The sequence below is a fragment of the Teleopsis dalmanni genome, chromosome 1 (genome assembly GCF_002237135.1).
Source record: "Teleopsis dalmanni isolate 2A chromosome 1, ASM223713v2, whole genome shotgun sequence".
In the NCBI taxonomy this organism is placed as follows: Eukaryota; Metazoa; Arthropoda; class Insecta; order Diptera; family Diopsidae; genus Teleopsis; species Teleopsis dalmanni.
This window is the reverse complement of record NC_051846.1, coordinates 16,240,262-16,263,123: the sequence shown is the minus strand read 5'-3', so window position 1 is coordinate 16,263,123 and position 22,862 is coordinate 16,240,262. Positions and strand designations below refer to the sequence as shown.

Sequence of the window (22,862 nt, the reverse complement as noted above, 5' to 3'; positions counted from 1 at the left end):
TAATGTAAATAAAATAAAATGATGTGTTCTAGGTTTTAAATATATTGTTTGTGTATTTTGATAAGATATCCGATAAAATTAAACATTTATCACATTAAATATGTAAAAAGCCATTACATTACTGTAACAACAATTAGTTTTAAACAACTTAATTACTTTGTAAACTAAATTTCTTGATTACTTAAATAAACACAAATTACTAAAACAATATTAAAACATTAACTACATGCAATTTACAGTGTAAACTACTTTGAAAAACACTAAAAAATTAGTGCAACTTACAAAAATATCTATGTAAAAAAATTAAAACTAAGCATATCTCATATACATATATATTATATACTAAAAAACACATTAATATATGTGTACATGTGCTCATTGTAAAATTAAAGTACTGAAGTAAACTAATCTAAATATAGAGAAGGAGATTTTTAACAGATATACATACATACATACTCGTACATGTCGAGAAGATTAGCCTAACCCTTCTTAAAAGAATGTGTCTAGCAGCAGTAGAGCAGATAAATGCCGAGAGAAGCGTAGTAGTAAGGCCATTTATAGTGCTTATATTTTTTTTTGTATGGTAAATAGTACTACCTGTCTTCTCTTATTTAAAACTTAAATAATATTATTAACAAAAATAGCATTCATTTACAACGCGCCTGTTTGACAAGCCAAGTTAGTCAAATATGTCCTCCAGTACGCCTGTCCGTCTGCTAATGTGTCTACTTAGCTTCTTGTGGCCGATTTGCAAATAACTGATCAACGATATGTTCATCTGCTAATGTCGAGGTATCGCCCACATTGCGATCGTTAACTGCCACTTTGCGAAGGACGCGTCGCATGATCTTACCAGAGCGTGTTTTCGGTAGGCCGGGCGCATTTTGTATAATGTCGGGCATTGCAAAGGGGCCAATACGTTCCCTAACAAGCTTTTTCAATTCGGAAACCATCTTCTTATCGAAAACTTCATTTTGATTTGGTGTGATGAAGCAATATAGGCATTCGCCTTTCACTGGATGTGGACGTGAAACCACAGCGGCTTCAGCAACACGTGTATGTTCTGTCAACACGGACTCAACCTCTGCAGTCGACATTAGATGTCCAGATACATTCAACATGTCATCAACTCGCCCTGTAATCCACAAATAACCATCTGCATCACGACGTGCACCTAAATAAGGATAAAAAATAAAATTAACTTGATCTGATGAAGAATTTAGAATTATTTTAACCGCTTACCATCTCCAGTGCAATAATATCCTGGAAACTTGGAGAAGTACGTATCTTCGAAACGTTGATGATTGTTAAATAATGTGCGCATTATGCCTGGCCAAGGTTGTGAGAAAACCAGATAACCCTCTCCTTCACCATTGATTTCCACACCACTTTCGTCAAGAAGAATAGGTTTTACACCAAAGAATGGGAATGACTGTGCAGAAAACGTGTTAGATTTGAAATGCATCATTTACTAAGGACAAATTAACTTACAGCTGAACCCGGTTTCATCGGTGTTGCACCTGGTATTGGTGTTATAACGTGTCCACCTGTCTCTGTTTGCCAAAATGTGTCCACAATTGAACATTTCTCTTTGCCAATGTAGCGATAATACCAAAGCCAAGCTTCAGGATTAATAGGTTCACCGACACTACCCAGAACTCTGAAAAGAATGCATTAATAAATCAGATTTATTGGTTAGTCTACAACTAATTCAGAAAGCTTACTTTAAACCACTAAGCTTGTGCTTCAACACTGGTTGTTCTCCAAACTTCATTAGGGCACGTATAGCTGTGGGTGCAGTGTAGAATTGTGTAACCTTGTATTTGTCAATCACAGACCAATAACGATCATTATCAGGATAAAATGGAGTGCCTTCAAACTAAAAATATGTAGTAGTTAGATATTCAACCTCTGTTATTTAGTATATCAATTTAAACTCACCATAACTGAAGAAGCACCGTTTGCCAAAGGACCATATACGACATATGTATGTCCAGTAATCCAGCCAATATCAGCAGTACACCAATATATATCGCCAGGCTTATAATCGAAAACAATTTTAAATGTAGTTGCCGCATAAAGTAAATACCCAGCTGTAGTGTGCAATACACCTTTGGGTTTGCCAGTAGAACCACTTGTATATAACATAAATAATGGATCTTCAGCATCCATCCATTCTGGGTAACACGCAGGTTCTTTATCTTCCATTTCCTCATGCCACCAATAATCACGATCATCAGTCCATGGTATGTCTTCTTCAACATGATTATCTTGACAAGGTGTTACACGCTTTAAATGAGAAACCACAATACATTTCTCCACCGAATGTCCCAGTTCTTCACATTTTTCCAAAGCAACATCACAGAGCGCCTTCAGGTACAAAGGTTTTTCACCGCGCCAAGCGCCATCGGCAGTTATCAAAACTTTTGCCTTGCAGTCAAACATACGTTCCGCCAGAGAATCTGAAGAGAAGCCGGCGAATACAATGGAATGTACTGCACCAATACGTGCACAGGCAAGCATAGCGATTGGCAGTTCAAGTATCATGGGCATATAGATCGAAACACGATCGCCTTTCTGTACGCCATGGTCCTTCAGCACATTGGCAAAGCGGCAGACTTCCTCCAGTAACTTTCGGTAGGTGAGGCCACGCGAATAATCATCAGGGTGATTACCCTCCCTAAAATATAGCAATAAGAACAATATAAGTCTATATAAAGTTTTCCGGTTGCAAAATTAATAAAAAAACGAAAATAAAGAAATGCGGAAAATCTCATTTCTCATTGTGGCAAAATTTTGGCTCAACTCCAAGAATAAAGATCAGCACAGATGCATGGATGGTGCGGACAGGATGAAATGTATGACACGTGTAATTATTAATTCAATTACCGTAATTGTATAAAATTGATGAGCAATTATGCTCGACCAGAACATTGCATTGCACCCACTCTTAGAAGAATACCAGTATCTACTGCTTCATTAAATAATTTGCTCGTCGTACCACAAAAAGTATGTTTAGTGGACCTACGATGGTTTCGGTTTCTATATCAAATACTAGAAATAGTAATTATAATTATATGGTGATTATAATTATAATTGTATAAATTGCATTTATTTAAGCTAATTAAAAATTGTTTCCAATTGTAAATATGTTTAGTGCTTATGTGCTTATGTGCTTACGTGCTTATATAAAGTAAATACTCGCATAATTTACTCGCTTGCTTCAGCTTCAAATGTGGACGAACTTTCTGGGTGTCAAAGTAGAATTGAAATCAATTTGCAACTTAGCAACAACAAAATAGTAAGTATTATAACAATACAAATAAAATAAAAACAAATGAATTGCATAAATTGAGTTTGTCGATATTTACTGTGCTGTGCTGTTTTAAGTCCACATATGTCATAAATATGTATATGGCAGTATGGCAGTATACACTTGCCCGCATTCCTCTACATACATACATGCATGCATACGAAGTTCTATACGATGAAGACTTTTGCATATTCAAAGTCAACCACAGCCTTTCTGAGCTTCTATTCACTCCACAGTTTTTATTTCTACACTATTCAGCGGTTCAATTTTAAATTCGTGACCCACAGACAGACCGACTCACGAACTCACCTGTCTCATCAGGCCATGTCACGTTGTGAAGGCAACTATTCCATTGCTTATGGAACTTTACTTGAGGAAGGAAACTTAAGTTGAACTTGAATTGTTTTACAATACAAATCAGTTTGTTTCATTAGAAAGCAAATAGTAATAAACCATAGAGTTAAATTTAGATAAAACTACAATGTCATCGAGTCACATTATTACAGTGAAATGAGAACAGAATGCACGATGAAGCACACACCTTACTTCTCCAAAAATATTTTCATTAATAATGCTTTCTGCGCGCAATATTAGTGAGATGTGAACTATGGTTCCAGATATTTTCATAGTTTCGTTATTATTCTTCCCTTAAATTGTCGAAAGACTTGGTTAAGGCAATGCAAACGAAATTTCAGAATGGTCCAAAAACAATGGTAAATATCACAGTCTACTTTTGAAAGTGTTTGAAGGGAATAAAATATATTAATAATCCTTCCAATATAGATCACTTTTAATACAAAATTTTATGTTCTAAAAGAAAGAATACCTTATCGATAGGTGAATACAAAAGCAAATTCAAAAAAAAAATAGAAAAAGAATATTTTGCAAACCTTAGTCTAAAGAATTGATTAAAACCAGCAATCCCACACATCAATCATTTGGTATCAATATAAGTGATCCCATAAACCTGAGGGTCTAAAACCACCTCTTGGAAATGAATGCAGATGATTTCCACAGAAAGAAGAGAGTAAATAAGCTTAATACCTAGCAGGCTAATTGTATATATCTTGATATCTTAAAAAAGAAGAAATCATTTCTTACTAGTGAATCCACTTTATGTCCACAAAGCTTGAAATACGTGCTTCTTGTAGAAATTTTTTGCAAAGACAACTCGGACAACAAAGACTGTACTACAGACCCAATAATGCAGTATCTCTAATTAGCATAAGAGATCTCAAGCCTTCCCTTGTAAAGTTATCTTCTCTTATTATAATCTTTCTTAACTCATATTTATTTTTAATTCTAATCACTTTCCACTTTCTTCCCTTTCCTCAAGTAACTCATTACTTGTCACTTATGACTTGAGTATTATTTCACCTAGTTTTGATAACCTTGAAAAATTATCGACTGCGAGAGGTGACTAAAGAAGAGTGATTAATTAATTGGTTTATTTGGCTATAAAGATGACGTAGTGCGTTCTATTATTTAAAGCAAATATTGGATACTTCGACCAAAGTACATCGCAATGGCAACACAATGGCAGGGGAGGCGAATATGGAGACGAAGTGTCTTTGTCTAACGTTAAATCGCTTAAGATTATGAAATGCAAAGTGCTTTGCAGTGAGAATTTTATTTAAAAATAAATAGAAGAGTCTGTTCGGTTCGATGAAATTTTGGAGAGGAACAAAGTAATGGGAAGTGAGATAACTTATTTTATTTCTAAATCATTTTCAATATTTTTGTTTTGTTATATATTATATGGATTTTAATAATTTAAAATAATTTTTTGTTATTTTTTTGTGTTTTAAAGTGTGTGCTAATAAATACTGAAAACACTTAAGGTTTGGGCTATTAACGCGGTACATTAGACATTCGACATGCACGTTTTATTTAAATTATATCAAAACACCTATTGTAATCTGTATGAAGCTAATAAGTAGAAGTATCTAAGTTGTTGTTTTATTTCACTACAATATCTACAACAAATGTTGTTTGTGCCTATCAAACGACTAGACTGATAAAGACTCAGAGACTCAGAGATACGATTGTCATGATAAGAGTTTATCACCGATTATAAATGAAATAAGCAAACCCAAATTGCCGAAATAATCGTGTACTAATATCGAAGGTTGAACGTAAATCTAATGCATGAAAAATGTTGGAAAATTGAATAAGTAAATAGTATCTCATAATAAAAGCAATCATAGTACTATGAGCTACTGGAACAGACAAAATTCATAAAGACAAACTTAATCACCATATTTATTGTATAGTAATGATAGCAAAATAAACAGATAATAATATAAATGAAACAATTTACTGGCTATTACCAAATCAAAATATTATCTCCCACAGATACTTATGCATAGATACATTCCATGCACGAGTATCTACAATAAATGTGTTTGATATTTGCGTGTATTTAAATTCTGTATTTATTATTTAATTTCAAAATTGCAATTCATTTCGAAGTAACAAACAATTTAAAACACTTATTAGCCTCTTAACTGTTTGTCTGTCTGTTATGATTCATTAGCAATGTATCTAGGTAAACTATCTCACATCAGAGGTGAGAGTGAAGCAAGCACGTTTTGTCAATCAAGCAATCCTTATCTAAGAGTTTACAAACGCCAAATTACTTAGCTGAGAAATTAAAGAAAAAATATTTAAATTTGTTTTTGGAATTGTGCAGTAAACAAAAATTGCTCGCCGGCTTTTGGAATCCCTCTCCCTCCCTCCTACCTTACAATATTAATGCTCGACACTCTATACTCATAGATACAGATACTGGCGTCTCTTAAAAGAACTCAGGAGTTCAGCGTCAAATTACTCTTCAAATTTCGCTTCAAACAAATTTGGCAGGCAACTCATTGCGCTCACGCAAATCTGCGAAACGATAAGAATTAGGGGCAGCAGGGGACGTCTAGACATCGCATGTTAGAGGAAGAATTCTTCTGTTATTGGTTGTTAGTTATCAGGCGATTCTGATTTTTTCCCTGCTGGAAATTCAATTCCATATAACATGGAAGAGTTAAGCAGAGTTCCATTCAGTCAGTTTTTGTTCTCCGTAATGGGTGCGAAAATAATTAAATATTTATGTTTATACACATTTCTTTTATTATTCTTGTTTACCCGTGAGTACTTTGTTTTCTAGCGCATAGGCTACATATATAAGAGGATTCCGAAGAGTAACCTAAACTATTTTTGTTTATTCCATTTAAGAGTAGAAATATATTTTATTGGATTATTTTTTTTTATAAAGCAATAAATTATTAAATAAAATAGCAATAATATCAGTAGAACAGATACTTATATTTTGATTCAAATTTTTTTATATGTTCAGGACACCTATAAAGCTTATTTCCATATAATAGCTTTCATATTTCTTTAGGTAAATGAGAACAGAAGAAACACGATTAAAATTATTTACTATTTGGTATAAGCCGAAATATAATAAATATTCTTTCGTCATAAAAAGACACGCCATTATCGGCAAGAAAAAATTTACCTTATAATAAATATCCATTAATTATAAGTCCCCACATAACTACCCGAACCTAAATCGATAACTGATTTCAATAATAAAAAATAATTATCGTTAAGGTCCTTTCAACCATTTATAAAGGATATTTTTTATGAAAAGTTGAACCACATTATGGTTGGTGTGTAATTGGTTGTATTACAAAATGGTATAATGATAGTTGATAAAAAAACATCCATTTGTAATAGAAGTGTTTCGAAACTTTTATTACAACTGAATTTGACAAAACCCATGCCCAGTGAAAGTCAAATACTTACATAGAGCAGCCTATTGAAAATAACGATGCGATGAATATTCAAAAATGAGTGAAGAGGTTACAAATAGTAGAGAGATCAATAGATCGTTGCACAAACTCGATCAATTGCCGAATATCGTCTGCTCTAATAAAAAAATTTCTCAATAGAGTCTTTTATAAATACACGAAATCATCGATTTTACTTGACAAAGAGGCTATGACAAAACTTTTTGACAACTTTTTGTACTAATTTGGTCAGACCTGCCAGTGTCTACCAGAAAAACCTATTAGATACTGCTTTGGGACCGTTGGCAGCCAAACATTTCGATGAGGGACACAGAACATTTCAACAAGATTCTACACCGTTTCATAAAACATACGCGAATTATCGATGACTATAAATCAACGTTATATACCTAATATCGATTGCAGGGTAACTTCAATAGTTACCAGATGGAAAACTCGGAAATAATTAATTTATGAGTGTTGATATACTCAATAAAACCCTATTTCAAGAATAGATTAAGCATCTTTCTATCATTGCTTTCTGAATTAAAGGCTTATTCAAATCCACTTCGATATATTTCCATACAAATACTGTGTTCTTATACAGAAGAGAAGATTTTTTATCTGGAATTATCTTATAACATAAAAGGAGATGAACGAAATTATTCTTCGAACCAACAAATTGTATTATTTTAATAAAAAATATTTTGAAATGAAATCATTTCACAAATATTTCAAGTACAAACAATTAAGATTCATTTAATTAAGTCGTAGACGTTTATTAGCAAAATTATATAATTCATTATCACTTTCGTATCGCATTAATTACTGCACCCAAATTAGTTTGGAATAACAAAACAAATCAAGAAGAAAATACCAAAATAACAAATTATCACATCTATAAAATTGAATAAAAATTTTGTGAAAACACTTCAAACTGAGATTGATCTCTCGCTAAATTTTTGACCCGATAGATAACCCCCGAAATATTATTTCCAACTAAAAATGACGTTGTAAAAATTTTAACTTTTGTACTTTTGCGATTGCAAACACAACGAATCAATTCTGGAACTATAATTAAGCAGAACTTGAATAAATTTCTATTTGGTTTTATTTTTACAGGTTTTTTAATATTTCATTACTCGCCACTTTATCGTTTTAATGAAACGGATAAACAGTTTAGTACATTCCTCCACTGACATTTTAAATAGCCTTTCGCGAGAGTGTCGTCTTCTATACTCACAACATGACAACATGATCCTATTGTGATAATATAGATTTATTTGAACGTTGATTATTCTAAATACAGATATGCCTATTTCTAACTACTACTACATCTTATTAAGGTTAAGAAACAGATAGTGTCTTTAGTGTGCATGACATGGGAAGGTTACACGAGAATTGATAGAAGCCTTCTACCAAAGACCGGGCAATAACTGATCGTATGAGTTGCAATTTCCTATGATCGGTCAGCATATCTATCCATGTGAGAGTAAGGCAATTGCGTTGAACTGTGAGTGGCAAACAAGACTAATTATTAGCTCAGTAAAGACCAAGAACCTTACGAGCAGCTTTCTTCTTTTGTTGTTTTCTCATTGTAACACCACGAGAAAAAAATTTGTACCAACTTTTTCATCCACTTCTATTAAGCCATCTGCTTCCAATAATAAAATTTAGAAAATTTATTTAGTCAGCTGTACATAGTTCGGTTAATTGTTTACAGTAGAAATCTCGTAAGGTGGATCGTATTCATCTGAAAAGTGCCATATAATGACATATTCAATAATTTTTACTGCACTTCCAGCACGGAAATGTCCATAGAAGTCTCTACTGGAATTAGGCCAAGAGTACTTAAGTCTATTTAAGAGACATTTTATTGAGTCATGACAAAATAAAAGCTTCAATGAAAGTTTAAAACCCTTGAAATTTATAACGCAATGGAACTTTAAGAGAATGTCTAGGATCACCGCTATATCCTAATCTAATGTAACCTGGAGTATCTTCTTGGTATAGATTTGAATTAGAAAGGATAGAATAAATTTGGGTTATGGATTCTGTATTATGAACACAGGTAAGTTGGACTATATAATTAAATATAAATAAATACTTAAAATATTTTGGTAAATGATCGCTGATTAAAGGTGACTTCTACAATTTTAGATATAAATGTTTTTCGTAATTTATTCCTTATCGACAACAAAATTAAGTAGCTCTTGACAGTTTGATATGGAGCTCTAAAAGTAATTATCTATGTTTTTTTAAATACCTAAGTGTGTACTATAAGTTAAGTGGTTTCTAATACAAGACCTTTTAATTGTGTTATGAAATATTTTAATTTAATTAATTGAATAATCAGTGAATTCGATTCAGAATATTTTGTTATATTTTTACATATCATCAAAAAAGTTATGACACTGCGTATTTTTTTGTTTTTGGCTTGACGTAATTTGTCAAAGGAATCCATATATACGCCCTGACGTAAATGCTTTTAAGAATCTTATTAACGTGAAGTGCTTACTTCGACAGTAAACTATCGATTGAGATCCATACTATATAATATATTAGGTGAAAGAAATTTACCGGGAACTGTTGAACTAAGAAAAAATTTAATATAATTTGTAGAAAAATTATTAGAAGAATATACTATTCTACGTTGTGGAACTTTTACAGGAATAGGGCTTCGTTAGAATGATCTTTGATCACCTATCTAACTCCACTAACTACTTCAAATGAAATTCTTATGTTAAATAAAAAAAAAGCACTGTAAACTGGTTACTGTAAAAATGTATAAGATAAAGAAAATATATTAGAAGTTGTAGAACTCAATACTAGAAAAATATAACTATAGGAACGATCTCTAATTGTTACCTTAGCAACAATGTGTGCTCAAAATGAAATTCACTTGATTTTTACTTTAAAACGCAATCTTTTCAATTATAGACAGCCGGTCTGCTATAGATTTTCCAATAAACAATTTGTTGATAGCAATTGTTGATAGAAAATTGATAAGACGATCTTCTGTTTGCTTTAAAATTATAATAAAAAAAACAAATGTTTGCAATGTTATAATCTAGCATCCGCTAGTACTTGTATTGAGGGATTTTGAAGAGTCTTATATAAAGCAAAATTCAAATAAAAATATATTAAATAGATTTGATAAATCTAACCACAAAAGTTAGAGTACAGCTATTGCTGATATATAACAATTCTCGGAATTATAGTTCACACTTGAAAGCTAAGTTAGGTTAGGTTAGGTTATACCGGCGATCCTAGTAGGATCTACTTAGGCCTATAGGCTCATTGTGCTACCGCATTATTTAAAACCCAAGGGTTGAAACCATTTAGAACCTTTGGCAAAGCTTTAGATGCTATTTAAAGTTAGGTACTAAAGTTCATCAAGATTCTCAAAAAATAAAGGCCCTATAATGTTAATGTTAAGGCGGCGCCGATCATTTGCCGGATAGAAGCAAAGCAGGTGGGAGGCGTTTTCATCATCCTTACCACAACTGCGGCAGATATGGTTAAAAGGGAGATTACGTCTCCTAGCATGGTTACCTAGAATACAATGACCTGTAAGTAAACCTACTGCGAGACTGATATCTCTACGGGGCAACTCTATGAGAGAGTTCGATTTTCTTTTATTTTATTATTTATATTATTTTATTTTATTTTATTTCTTTCATTGCATACCGATACCTATATATCGTATAGTCTTCACAGTAAAAACTCAATACCAATTTGCAATTGCATTAAAGGTAACTAACAATAAATCAAATGTCATGCAATGTTTTCGAAGAAAAAGTGCTGTCTATAACAATCCTCCGGAAACACTGATAGAGAAAAATAGATTGAATTTCTAGAAAGAGCAAGTGTCATCACTGTTATCACAGCGTGAGTCCCTCGACACAAACCACTTTTTGCTAACTTAACTATTAATAATTAAAATATATTAATGATATAAAATTTAATTATAGGTCAAAATATTTTTAACTTATTCGGATGAATCCTTAAAATATTTAATTTCCGCTTCCGTTTAGAGAAAAAAGCTTCTTTAAATAAAATAATAAAAATAAAAGGTGAAGAGAAAGTGTATAAGATCGATACGCATTGGATGTTAATGTATTTCAAAGTCATGGACAAATCTGAGACATTGTTATGAATGCATAATTAAGCGCGACTATCTAGGCACCTCCGCATTCTCATAGATGCTCAAGTTGAGATACAAAAGCAAAAGCGAAAAGAACAACGAGCGCGTCAGCGATTGGCCCACTGAATTGTTGTTGCAATTCGAAGTTCACGGCTACTTCCGACACTCGCACTTTTGCTTTTTGTTTATTTTTTTTTGTCACTTATTTTTTTTTCATTTCTTCTGTCCGCTTTGTTTTTAGATTTGTTTCCATAATTGAAGTCTCGTGATTTTGACTTACTTTTGCTGCGCGCTTCTGACTTACCAGGTCAGAAGTGTTGAAAAAATCTTCAAAAAAAAAAAAATAGTTTCTGTAGAATTTTCGATGAGGTTGCACTTTTCAGTGCTTGAGGCAGAAAAGTTTTCTTTACGTTCTACTTTTGAATTCTTACAAAAAAAATCGGAGACCGAAAATGAATAATGCAAAATTGTGTAATAAAGTATTATTTGAAATATATAAAAATAAATAAAATAAACAAAAAACCAATAAATAAAATCTAAAAAATAATATTTAAGAATTCTACAACTTGCCTATCACCACTCCTCGTTGAAGCATTCACCTTGCCTCATGGATAGTGAAGTGATATGGACTAAAATCATGATAACAACAGTCGAACTGTGGAAACAAAACACAGTACGAATATCACAATTAAATATACGACGGTGCCAGGTCCCCACTTCACTATTAACTTTACCATATTCTAAGAAATACCACACACTTAAAAACTTTGAAGTTAAGTTTTCTGTTAAACAGACTATAGTTAAGTGGATCTTTGCAACTGGTAAACTTGTTCTCAAATTGAAGATGCCGTGAATTGGATTACAATTTTATGAACTACTTCTCTACCTAACTAATATCGTTGAGAAAGCGAGAGTTTATAAGTGACATCTTGGTGCCAAACAGTTCTAAACTGAACTAACATACCATAAACTGAAGCGATTCCATGCTATATTATATATAAAAATATATATAATTATATATCATTATATCATTATATATAGTAATATATTATATATTACTCTATCAATCAAATCTTCAATCAAAGAAAAATCCTTTATGTTATTAAAGGGTGTTGAGGCCAAAAAAGAAACCACCTAACATAGGTCTTTAACAACATAAATAATATTATAAAAGTGAACTAAAAACGCTTCTCATTGTAAATAAATGTTCGGCTAATTGTATAAAGTAATGGTCCAAGTCTGTGTCGTTTCGGTGGCTTAATGAGTAAAGGCTGCCATTGACATATCAAGCCATCCTTTAGATTCCTACTACAATGACTTGGTAGAAGCCAGCCTCAAATAACTGAAAATACACGGTTATAATATAAAGAACTGTTCTTATTTGTTATAAACTCATGTTTCTCGTGTTTATTAAATATTCTTTAAATATACTTAAAGTCGATTGTAAAATAATTTTTATATTTTTTCATTGTCATCAATGTACGTTTTTCTAATGTATATTAAAAGATATTTTCGTATTAAAATTGAAAGATATTCTTGAACATTGTTCCTAATTATCATGATAATACCAATCAAACACATAAACAATTTTGGAATGCGTATGTTCTATCTGGTCTAGTATGTCGATTAATGAGTACTTAATACTCTGATTGAAGACAACATTCGAAATATAGTCATGTTTAATGAGATATATGACGGGTAATGAAAAATAAATAACTGAAGATAATGTACTATATAAAAAAGTTAGCGAACTTTAACCTCCATATATATATATATTGTGTATACTAACTAACTTCAAAGCAGTTGATACTGTTTATTTGGTGGAAGTGAAATAGTCCTTGCCAGTATGAACTGCTGTCATCTGCCTAAGCCATTAAATTTGATTAGTAATAGTCATTAATAAAATCCATTTCAGAAAAATACTCAAATTATGGATCTGGATTATGGATGGCAAGTTGTCAAAGAATGGAAGGAACTAAAACTTAACAACGTTGAGTTTAAAAAAATTCTTCATGGACATAAAAATTGTATTTTTAATTTACTTTCTAAAAACTTCAAAATATTCAAGTCCAAAACCTTTTAGAATATAAGATATAAATTAAATATATTTAGTTATTGACATAAAAATATTATTTTAAATTTATTTTCCCGAAACAATTAAAAAGTTCAAAAAGTTCAAAAGTATTCGTATCAATACTATAAACTAATCAAAAAGAAATTTAAGCGTAGAATGTGATGATGACGTCAAGATCCACCTATTTAATAAACACTGCATGTGTTTCACTTTTCATTTTTCTGAGTGAAACCTGGATCCATTTATACACTCCCGAAACATAGAAAGAGTCAAAAAAACTGGTTAACTAGTTCAAATTTTGGTGAACACCATAAAGCCCTTGAAAAAGATTTCCCTTGAAGCAAACGTTCAATGACTTCACTAACAACAGTACACAATTTTTAAGATATATATATTACAAATAGAACTTGTAATAGGAATTCGGAATTCTATCAAATCCATAAATTTTAAATTTGTATGTGTTAGGAATAGTTTATACTGCATACCCGTGGAATTTGCAACGAGGAATTCTAGAAGCATAGGACAACCCAAGAATCTTCTTCATTCCATTGCGTTCCTAGGAGCACATTGGGCTTTACAAGAATATATACCTAGAGAGCCATACAACAAAAAACTGGATGTCATGTGTAATATATGTGAATAGACTGTTTTCATGTAATAACCATATCAATAATAATAATACAAATATTTAGTTAATTATGCGTGTTGATATTCGTTTCCACTAATAAACTATTATTAATTAATATAATTAATTTATTTAAATTAATAAATAATTATTTACACAAAAATTAATTACAAAACTTTTCCTAAACAACATTTCCACTCATATCAATTGCATAATAATCCTTGAGTGGGCGTATTGAGTACTCGTATGGGCTTTGGACACAAGGCCACCACTCCGACCTAAGCTAATCGTAGAATTCCTACGATTCCTCGTAGAATTCAAATATTGCTTCCTGCGGCAACGCAAAAATTGCGTGAAATTGTACTCTGGGGACATTTAATTAAAATCGCATTAAATAAATATTTTTTTTCTTGGGATTCACACCACATAAATTAAGAACAACAATTTGTTTACACAATTGTGTGTGCCCGAAGCACGTCCTTACCGATGCGAAGACACTGTAAGGATGTGACAGCTTTGATTTGAAATATTTTCAGACAATAAAGTATCGAGCTTTCCATAGATTCTTTTTTTTTGTTTTTAATTTGTCAAGAAAGCTCTGACATTGGCTTCACGTATTTTATTTGTAATTTATTATTTATTATTTATTTAGCTCGGTATCCTTGCACAACACATAAAGACAGGCGCTATGGATACTTTCACACTTGCGACCCTACACACTACACCATTGCTAGCCCACGTTCTGTCCAACGTGCATCTGCGGAATCAGATGTTTTCCACTACTCAGATGTAGTTCGCTTGCGCTACAAATGCAACAAAAACGTTTTGTTCTTTTTGCTTGTTGTTCCTGTTTCGTAACAGAAAAAAATCGATAACGTATCCTTAAATGCGTCATTGAAATCTTGTAATCTTGTGCGCTGCCACAATTATTTAGGGACTAAAGCAGAAATTTTCTTTGCAAATCCTTGACTTGCGTTTGTTCTTACCAGTAATAAGCAATTGTGTCTCCTAGTCCGTTCCGTACATTGCGATCCAATAAATTATAGCAAATGTTTGTTGATGCACCCTCCATCCATTTGATGGATATGGGGCCTTTCGAAATGTTGAAATTATATTGCAAGAATTTATTTGGTTCAGCTGGTGTCTCCCAATGGAATTGTTTGGCAACGCGCGACCAGAACTCTTCAGGTTTCTCTAAGGATTCCTGATAGAATTTTCTGTATTCTTCCATGCTCGATATATAGGCATTGCGACTTATTGCTGGGTTCGGATTGTAAATCGACTTTTCCGATGGCATTTTCGCTAAATATCTTAATTAACTATGAATTAATTTTTAATAATGAAACCGAACTACAATTTTTCTTAATATATCACTAAATTATTTTTTAAAAATTTAAAAAAATTGCTTCCTAGTGGCCACACAACACCACGAACAAACACGTCGTAATAGCTCGAATATTTTACGCGCACTGTTCGAACGAAAAATTTGTTTAAAGCTCAAAGCTGCGAATTTCTCTTTTTATGCTTTTTCCTTTGCTTTGAACAAAAACAAAAACAATATTATTTTCGCACAATCTTATCTCTTTTCCTATCATTCGCTCAGCTGTCGACGCACGGCGCTGCTCAATGCTTTACACAAAAAGCACAAAATACTCAAATTGGTTGTTGGTACGTACGTACACTCAGTGAAAATTTCTATGAAACGCTCGCCTTCGCCTATTCGTTGGCATTTATTTATATTGTTTTCATGAATGAAAAAAAATAAAAACGGTTAGTCATGGCTTTTACATTTTTATTATTATAAAATTATGAAATTATATATAAATATAATGTAAAAAATATTATTTATAATGCATATGTTTGTTTTATTTTTATGAAAAAATGACTTGGTTTGTGTTAAAATATAGGATTTTTCACATATTAAAATTAAAAATTGTGTAATGGTAACAAGAACTGTGTAATTCCTTTTGAAATGTGTGCTCTTGACAAAGTAGTTTAGGCCGTGTGCGAGTTCGAATAAATTGAGGTAAAGTAAACTAAAAGTTCCTAGGGATTTTTTGCACTGCACTTATGTTAATATATATTTATTTATTTATTGCACTTATTTATTATTTTTGGTTAAAACTTTTTAAATTAATTTATTAAACATATAAAACATTGGCACCTAATTTACCTAATTTTTATCTAATTTGCCCTACTCGAAATTCTGGTAAATATCAGCATTCGCTGCCATACCGACATAATTTACTATTTTCCTCAATTTTCCATCAATTTACTCGAAACAAACTTATTATAATAATTAAATTACTTCATAATTGTAAGTTTACGTCAGTTATGACAGTAGTGACTATTTTACTTAATAGAAACTATTGTGTTTATTTGAAAGGTTTCTAAGAGTAGTGAACTATAACAACAAAACCTCTTTTGCATTATTTTCATAAATAGATTTTTTGACTGACCATAAAGCTGATTTGAGTATTGCTAAAGTATTAACAAACAACGCCAATTCCGGACATAAAAGTCAAGTACGGCTTTGGGTTAGTTGGTTAATGAACGCTGACTCTAAATTTCAAAATTAGCAGGGCACGAGTTCAACCCATGGTACTTGCAGTTTCAATAATATAATTTAAGAATAATTAAAGACAAGAAATAATGCCAAGACCACTGAAGATGAGTATTTGGCAATATTCAGAACAGTTGTATGGTAAGCCAAAAATTCAATTAATTAAAATAATATAAAAAATAATTTTTGTTGTAGTAGTTCACTAGTTTTTGAAAACCTCTTTAAGAAATTTTTTATAAAATTATATCACTCTTTTGGACCCGAAGATCATTACTTCATTTTAATAAAACAAGCATTGTGTTCAATGTACATATAATATCCGATATATATTAAGAGGAATCTTTAGACGATAAAGAAGGCTATTGAAAACCTCTTTAAGAAATTTTTTATAAAATTATATCACTCTTCTAGACCCAAAGATCATTACTTCGTTTTAATAAAACCAGCATTGTGTTCAATGTACATATAATATCCGATATATATTAAGAGGAATCTTTAGGGGATAAAGAAGGCTCTTATAGCACTGTACTATATATTAAACCACGGTATACTTTGTCTTCCTTCAAAACTCATTAAGGTCTAATGCGAAAATATTTTTTAAAATATGTAAAAAAAAATACTTGCTGAGTTAGTAAAAATGACTACTAATACGATATTGTACATGGATTTTTAATTCTATAAATGCCATTAGCACTAATAGATCCATGTGTGGTATATGGTCGTTTTAGTACTGGGACTATATACAGATGCCAATGACCAAACATAATAATTGCTACGACATATCGCAAGTCACTCTTAAATTATTAGAGCGTTTTCGGAAGTGAACCATTTTGGCATTCTCAACAACAATTTGCTTTAACAAATCAACACAATCCACATTTTTTTGACGCTATATATTTTGATAGTATGACAATAATAGAAGTCCATACAGTTCTGTAAAGTCAAGTAAGATCAGAACATGCAATTGAAATTGTTGTTTGTATGGTTGCTGTACTAGGCAAAGCAAAATGTTCATATTTATTCAATTTTAAGCACATCCCTTTGGGTAAAATCAATCATAAAATCATATAAATCAAGCAATCCATAATGCTGGACATACAAATAATGTATGTCATATTAGAGTCATAATGTATGTCATACATAGTTGTCAGTATGCGTTCGAAGGTGATCAAAGACGAGGTCGAGCTATTTGGGACGGATTGGATGGACAAAGAGCAACAACACTTTTTCGAATCTATTTTGTTATAGTCCACTGGCTAAATGTTTTTAAATTTAGGCAGATCATTTCTTGATCTTCATCATGACTGGAGGAAAATATTTGCTTATTTTTTTAAAGGAATAAAACAGTGATAATTGAAATAGAATAAGTTTGAGTTTATGTTTTTATTCCGTACATTTTCTATTCATAAGAAATCAAATTAAAAGATTTTAATAATTAACTGATATATTTTCTTACTAATATCACTTCAGCGTCAATTACTTGTGTTATTAAGCAATTTTTGGGGTTCAATGAATTTCAGTGACGCACATTTTTGCGATACGAAACTAAATATTACCAATGACCGATTAAGAAATTAATTTGGAATTATTTATTTAGTGTGCAGTATTGATTTCGTCCACATAGTTTGATAATGATTTACTATTATAAATATTCGTTCTAAAGCGATTACACATGCATTCGGAGCTGAAACACTTCAACGTACGGGAATGACTACAAGTCGCGTGTGAATGCCTGATAAGCAATAGTAAAAATTTAATATCACAGCTCTTAAATCAGGTGATATGGTTCTATCTCAAGAAGTAAAAATTACAATCAATACAATTAGCAATTTCCAAAATCAAATCACGAGAATAAAAGTTGATCTTTCTTATCGAAGTAACCATTCGTCCGTCAGACGACGCTTGGACGCTTAAACGTCCAAATTTTCTAAGTTTTTCTTAGAAGATTGCACTTTAATCTATCTTTAGTCGATCGTGGTGATGACTTCGCCACTGTTGCTAATGACTAAGCGGTCTGCTCTGAGCTCGAACATGCGATACTGATAACAACAAATCGTTTGGCATTGAACCTTCTGCTTTCTGCCAGCATGAATTGCACTAACAAATTTAATGTTGCTGACATTTTTAATAGTTTAATTCAATTTCTGTATAATAACAATGAGTTGTCACAATTTAACAAAATAACTTTAATTAATTTTATTAAAATAGTTTATAGACTAAGACTGAGTTTTGAAATCGAATTTGCAATTTCGTTTCATTTATGCTTCATTTGAATTTTTAATATTAAATGACTATTTATGGATTTTGTTTTAATAAATATTATTAACTTCTCGAATCCAGATTTTATTTAAATATTTCAGGAGAATAATTGAAATTGAAATTTTGAATGTAAAAATTATTTTGTCATAAAATATTAATTTATAATGCACGAAATACATGAATGCGCCAAAAACTATGCTGCAAAAAATACTTACAAAGACCGTATGTGTAAATATATTAAGACCAAAGACCGTATAATTTATTAGAGAAATAAAAGTCTTTCTTTAAGGTTTGCACAAGAATATAGGTCTATTCCACGAGCTACTCGTAGTAAAAGTCAAATGAAACACAAGTAGAGTACAAACTGAGAGCGTAACACAAATAAAGTGCTAGATTTCTCTCTTCACACAGATTTTCATGGAAAAGCTTTATAAGTCTGATGACAACACCAGAGCCGTGCAAATAAACAATACAAAAATTTAAATTCAAACCAAAACAGCTGATACACACATCAACACATATTTCACTTGAAATAAAATGAACAAGTGAAGTCTGTGTAGCATTTTCAACTGTCGACAGGGATGTTACGCTCTCTCAGAAGTTCTCATTTATTCGAAAATTTGCTGGTGAAACGCAAGTGCGTTTACGCAGTGTTACTCAAAGTCACCACGAGTAGCTCGTGGAGCAGATCTAATGTATCTTTCTCTATAAATGGAAAAAATATATTGTATCCAACTCCTTCCGTGTTGGGGTGCTAATTAGGTACTATACTGCTGCACAGATGGTTCAACGATAGCATATTCCCCAGAATTCGGATTGTGGAAAAGTTGTTACCACAAAAAAAAAACTAATTTCAAAAATCTCTTTTCATGTGTTTGTGCAGAACTACAGAATTACATTTATTGTTCAAGAGATCATTTTTTTAATTTTTTTTTTATCGGATCTCATTAATTTCATCTGAAAGACAGCATATGATATAATAAGAATACATGGAGTCATGATTAAACTAGCAGACAGTATAATTCCGCCTGATAACTCAATGAAATCTTCGCAATGGTCAATCGTTGTCTCCAACGATTGACCATTGTTGAGTGTTGATACTTTTGTAGTGCCAAATTTCTTTCCAACTAAAACCTAACCTCTTCTTTTTTGTTAAATATTTTATTTTTGAGATTCAATTATCTTAACGCTCTCTCATAAATGTATAAGGCCATTAACATTATAGAACGGAAATTCGTTACTATGACTCAAATATATTCAAGCATAATTATAGATCTAATTCGCCTGTAGCGTTTAAAGCGATAAAAGTGAATTAAGACACTCAATTGGAGAAAATAGTCCCTATATTTTTTTAAATTCATCTCTAGAAAAGTTCATAAGAGAATTAAAATTTTTTACATGTCATTATAAGGCCATAAACATTATAGTACATTATATAAGGCCCATATATATACGAGCATAAATATAGAGCTAATTCACTTGAAGTAATTCATGAGGTTTCAGCTGAGAGACCCTTCACTATATTCTTCAAACTCATCTACAAAGAAGTTCATGAGAGATTCAATGATCTAACTTTTTGTATATTAAAAATCCTATAAGTTTCGCTTCATAAAGTAAATTTTAATTTTAATGATTTTTTATATATACATTAAATTCTCTAAAATAGATTCTCAGTAGATAATGAAAGAGATATAATGTTAACACCCTTCGTTATTTCCAATGCACTTCATATGAAAAATTATATTATTTTATTATTTTGAGAGAACATTTTTTGTATATTTGTTGTTTATAAGTATTTTATCATGCTTTCTTTCGAGCATTTATAAAATCGGTTATATGTTAAACCCTGAATCCATTATATTTTATTTAATACTTAAATTTCTAATAAGAAATTCCCTTCGCTGGTGGTTTGAGTCAAAGAAGAAACTAAGAAAATATGACAAGATGTCCAACTATGCTAATAATATTTGGAACTAATATAGCCATGACTATTGGTCCTACACATCCAAAAAATAAAACAAAACGGACTATAAAAAAAGCATACATGTTATCTGTATATTATTTTTTTAATATATACATTAAAATAAAATACAAAATACTCTTAGAATTTAATGATAAAGAAAGACGTTGCTATTTATTTTAATTAATTAAAAATATATTAAATTTATTTTTATATAAAATTTTATTGTATAGTAACAAAATTTCAAATATAAGTTTATTAGAATAAACTTATTTCATAAATACACTTATATTTCTAGACAATAATAGGCTTTAAATTAATTCTTATCTATGAAACAAATTTCAGAGCAACAAAAAGCCTTCAAAGGTCAGGAATCATTAGCACTTTTTATAATTATTAAATCATTTCAAAAGCTAGTAGAAAACGTGGGACCAAAATCAACATTCTCATCTAAAAAAATATTCAAATATTTTTAACTTATCAGCTAAATAGTAAAAATGCTTTCCAAAAGGAAATAAATTGCGTTGAATTTCCAGTATTTGCGAAAATAACTAAACGACAACAGTTTTCGAAATAAACAGTGCACTTCTACTAGTCGTCGGATTTCAGGAACGCCAAATATTGTTCCTCGGTCATAAGTTTTTCTACTTCTCCTGGATCGCTGAGTGTGAGTTTGAATAACCAACCTAATAAAAATACCATATCACATCATTTAATTCCGCAAAGAACCGAAATTGTAAAACACTTACCTTTATCATAACAACTGGTGTTTACTAATGCTGGCGAATTTTCCACTGCACCATTTTTGTCTGTTACTTTTCCACTAACGGGCGAGTAGACTTCACTAGCAGCCTTTACGCTTTCCAAAGCACCACACTCATCATTTTGCTTTAGACTTGTGCCTGGATCTGGTAGCTGCGCAAAGACCACATCCCCCAGCGCTTCCTGAGCATAGTTGGAAATGCCAACAGTGCCAATTACCCCTTCAACTTCCACCCATTCATGTTTGTTTGTATACCGGCGCTCTAAAACATTTATTAAAATATTATTAGCAATATTTTTGAGTATTTTTAGTAACTTAAGTTATAAAACACTTGAACAGTTTCAGCAGCACTGTAAAGTTAGCAACAGCTGTTTAAGTTTTTAGGTTGCTGAAACGCTTAGGTAATTTCTAAAGAGTACAAATTAATTATATACCTGCAGCCAGAAACTTGTTTAGACTGAAATACCGAATTTGACGTGCGGCATTTAATTGAGTACCAAAACGTGCAATTTTTACTAGGAAAACCATTTTTAACAAACTTTTCTGCTAAAGCGGCCACACTTGCTCACTTTGTGGTTCGGACACGAATAGAACGTCAGAGTACTGATGCTGTTTGTTGTACTGATAAATATTTTTATATTTAAATTATTTTAATATTGCTATCTGCTGTGCTATCACTTACACTAAATCCCAAAGAAAGGTTATCAAAATCGTATGCCTCCCGCGGAGTATACTGATAACAGATGATTTTGTTTGCTATTTGATGCGTACAAATGTAGCAGATTTTGTCGGCTGTCAAGGAGAAAACAATAACAAAAATGTTAAAACGTTAGTGATGTATTTTTGAAACCAATTACTTTTTGTTAATATGCTTAAATTTGTTTAAGCACAAGAAAACTATTTTAATAATATAAAATTAGTTATAAAGAATCTAGTTATAGATTCATTAAAATAAAAATTTATAATAATATGTGCACAAAAATTTATTATATTCATTTGGTTGCCATATTAAATAACATAACTGTGGTTAATACCGTTTAATAAAATTATAATTTGTTAAGGATTAAACTGTTATTATTAACCGTTTCTAATATGTTTCTAATAGTTATAAAGATAGTTAGAAATAACAGCTTCAATTATTCAATTTAGTTGAATTTCAATTTTGTGTCTTTTACTAAGTCAGACCTCATATATCAAAAGTTTCATGATTTTAATAAATTGTTATTTGATTAATAAGTGAAATATTATAAATTACAGTTAACCATTAAATTTGATCTTAAGGTCAATATGACAGTAGCGACTATTTTTAATTTACTAGAAACTGTGGTATTTAAGCATTATTTTTCGAAACCTCTCTATTTAATTAACCAAAATAG

At 31.2% G+C, this 22,862-nt stretch overlaps 2 protein-coding genes across 2 annotated transcripts; both read right to left on the bottom strand.

Moving 5' to 3' along the window:
- Nucleotides 1–339: 339 nt before the first annotated feature.
- Nucleotides 340–15,401, bottom strand: LOC119667937 (acetyl-coenzyme A synthetase). Its single transcript, XM_038077290.1, has 6 exons — nucleotides 14,928–15,401; nucleotides 1,942–2,680; nucleotides 1,725–1,879; nucleotides 1,492–1,660; nucleotides 1,243–1,432; nucleotides 340–1,174 (listed from the first exon to the last, which is right to left on the bottom strand). The coding sequence occupies exons 1-6, from the start codon at nucleotides 15,236–15,238 to the stop codon at nucleotides 726–728; spliced, it is 2,013 nt and encodes a 670-aa protein (XP_037933218.1). The 5' UTR covers nucleotides 15,239–15,401; the 3' UTR covers nucleotides 340–725.
- A 5,625-nt stretch (nucleotides 15,402–21,026) lies between these two features.
- Nucleotides 21,027–22,281, bottom strand: LOC119668494 (glycine cleavage system H protein, mitochondrial). Its single transcript, XM_038078022.1, has 4 exons — nucleotides 22,169–22,281; nucleotides 21,921–22,107; nucleotides 21,473–21,748; nucleotides 21,027–21,409 (listed from the first exon to the last, which is right to left on the bottom strand). The coding sequence occupies exons 2-4, from the start codon at nucleotides 22,012–22,014 to the stop codon at nucleotides 21,315–21,317; spliced, it is 465 nt and encodes a 154-aa protein (XP_037933950.1). The 5' UTR covers nucleotides 22,015–22,107; nucleotides 22,169–22,281; the 3' UTR covers nucleotides 21,027–21,314.
- Between the last annotated feature and the right edge of the window lie 581 nt (nucleotides 22,282–22,862).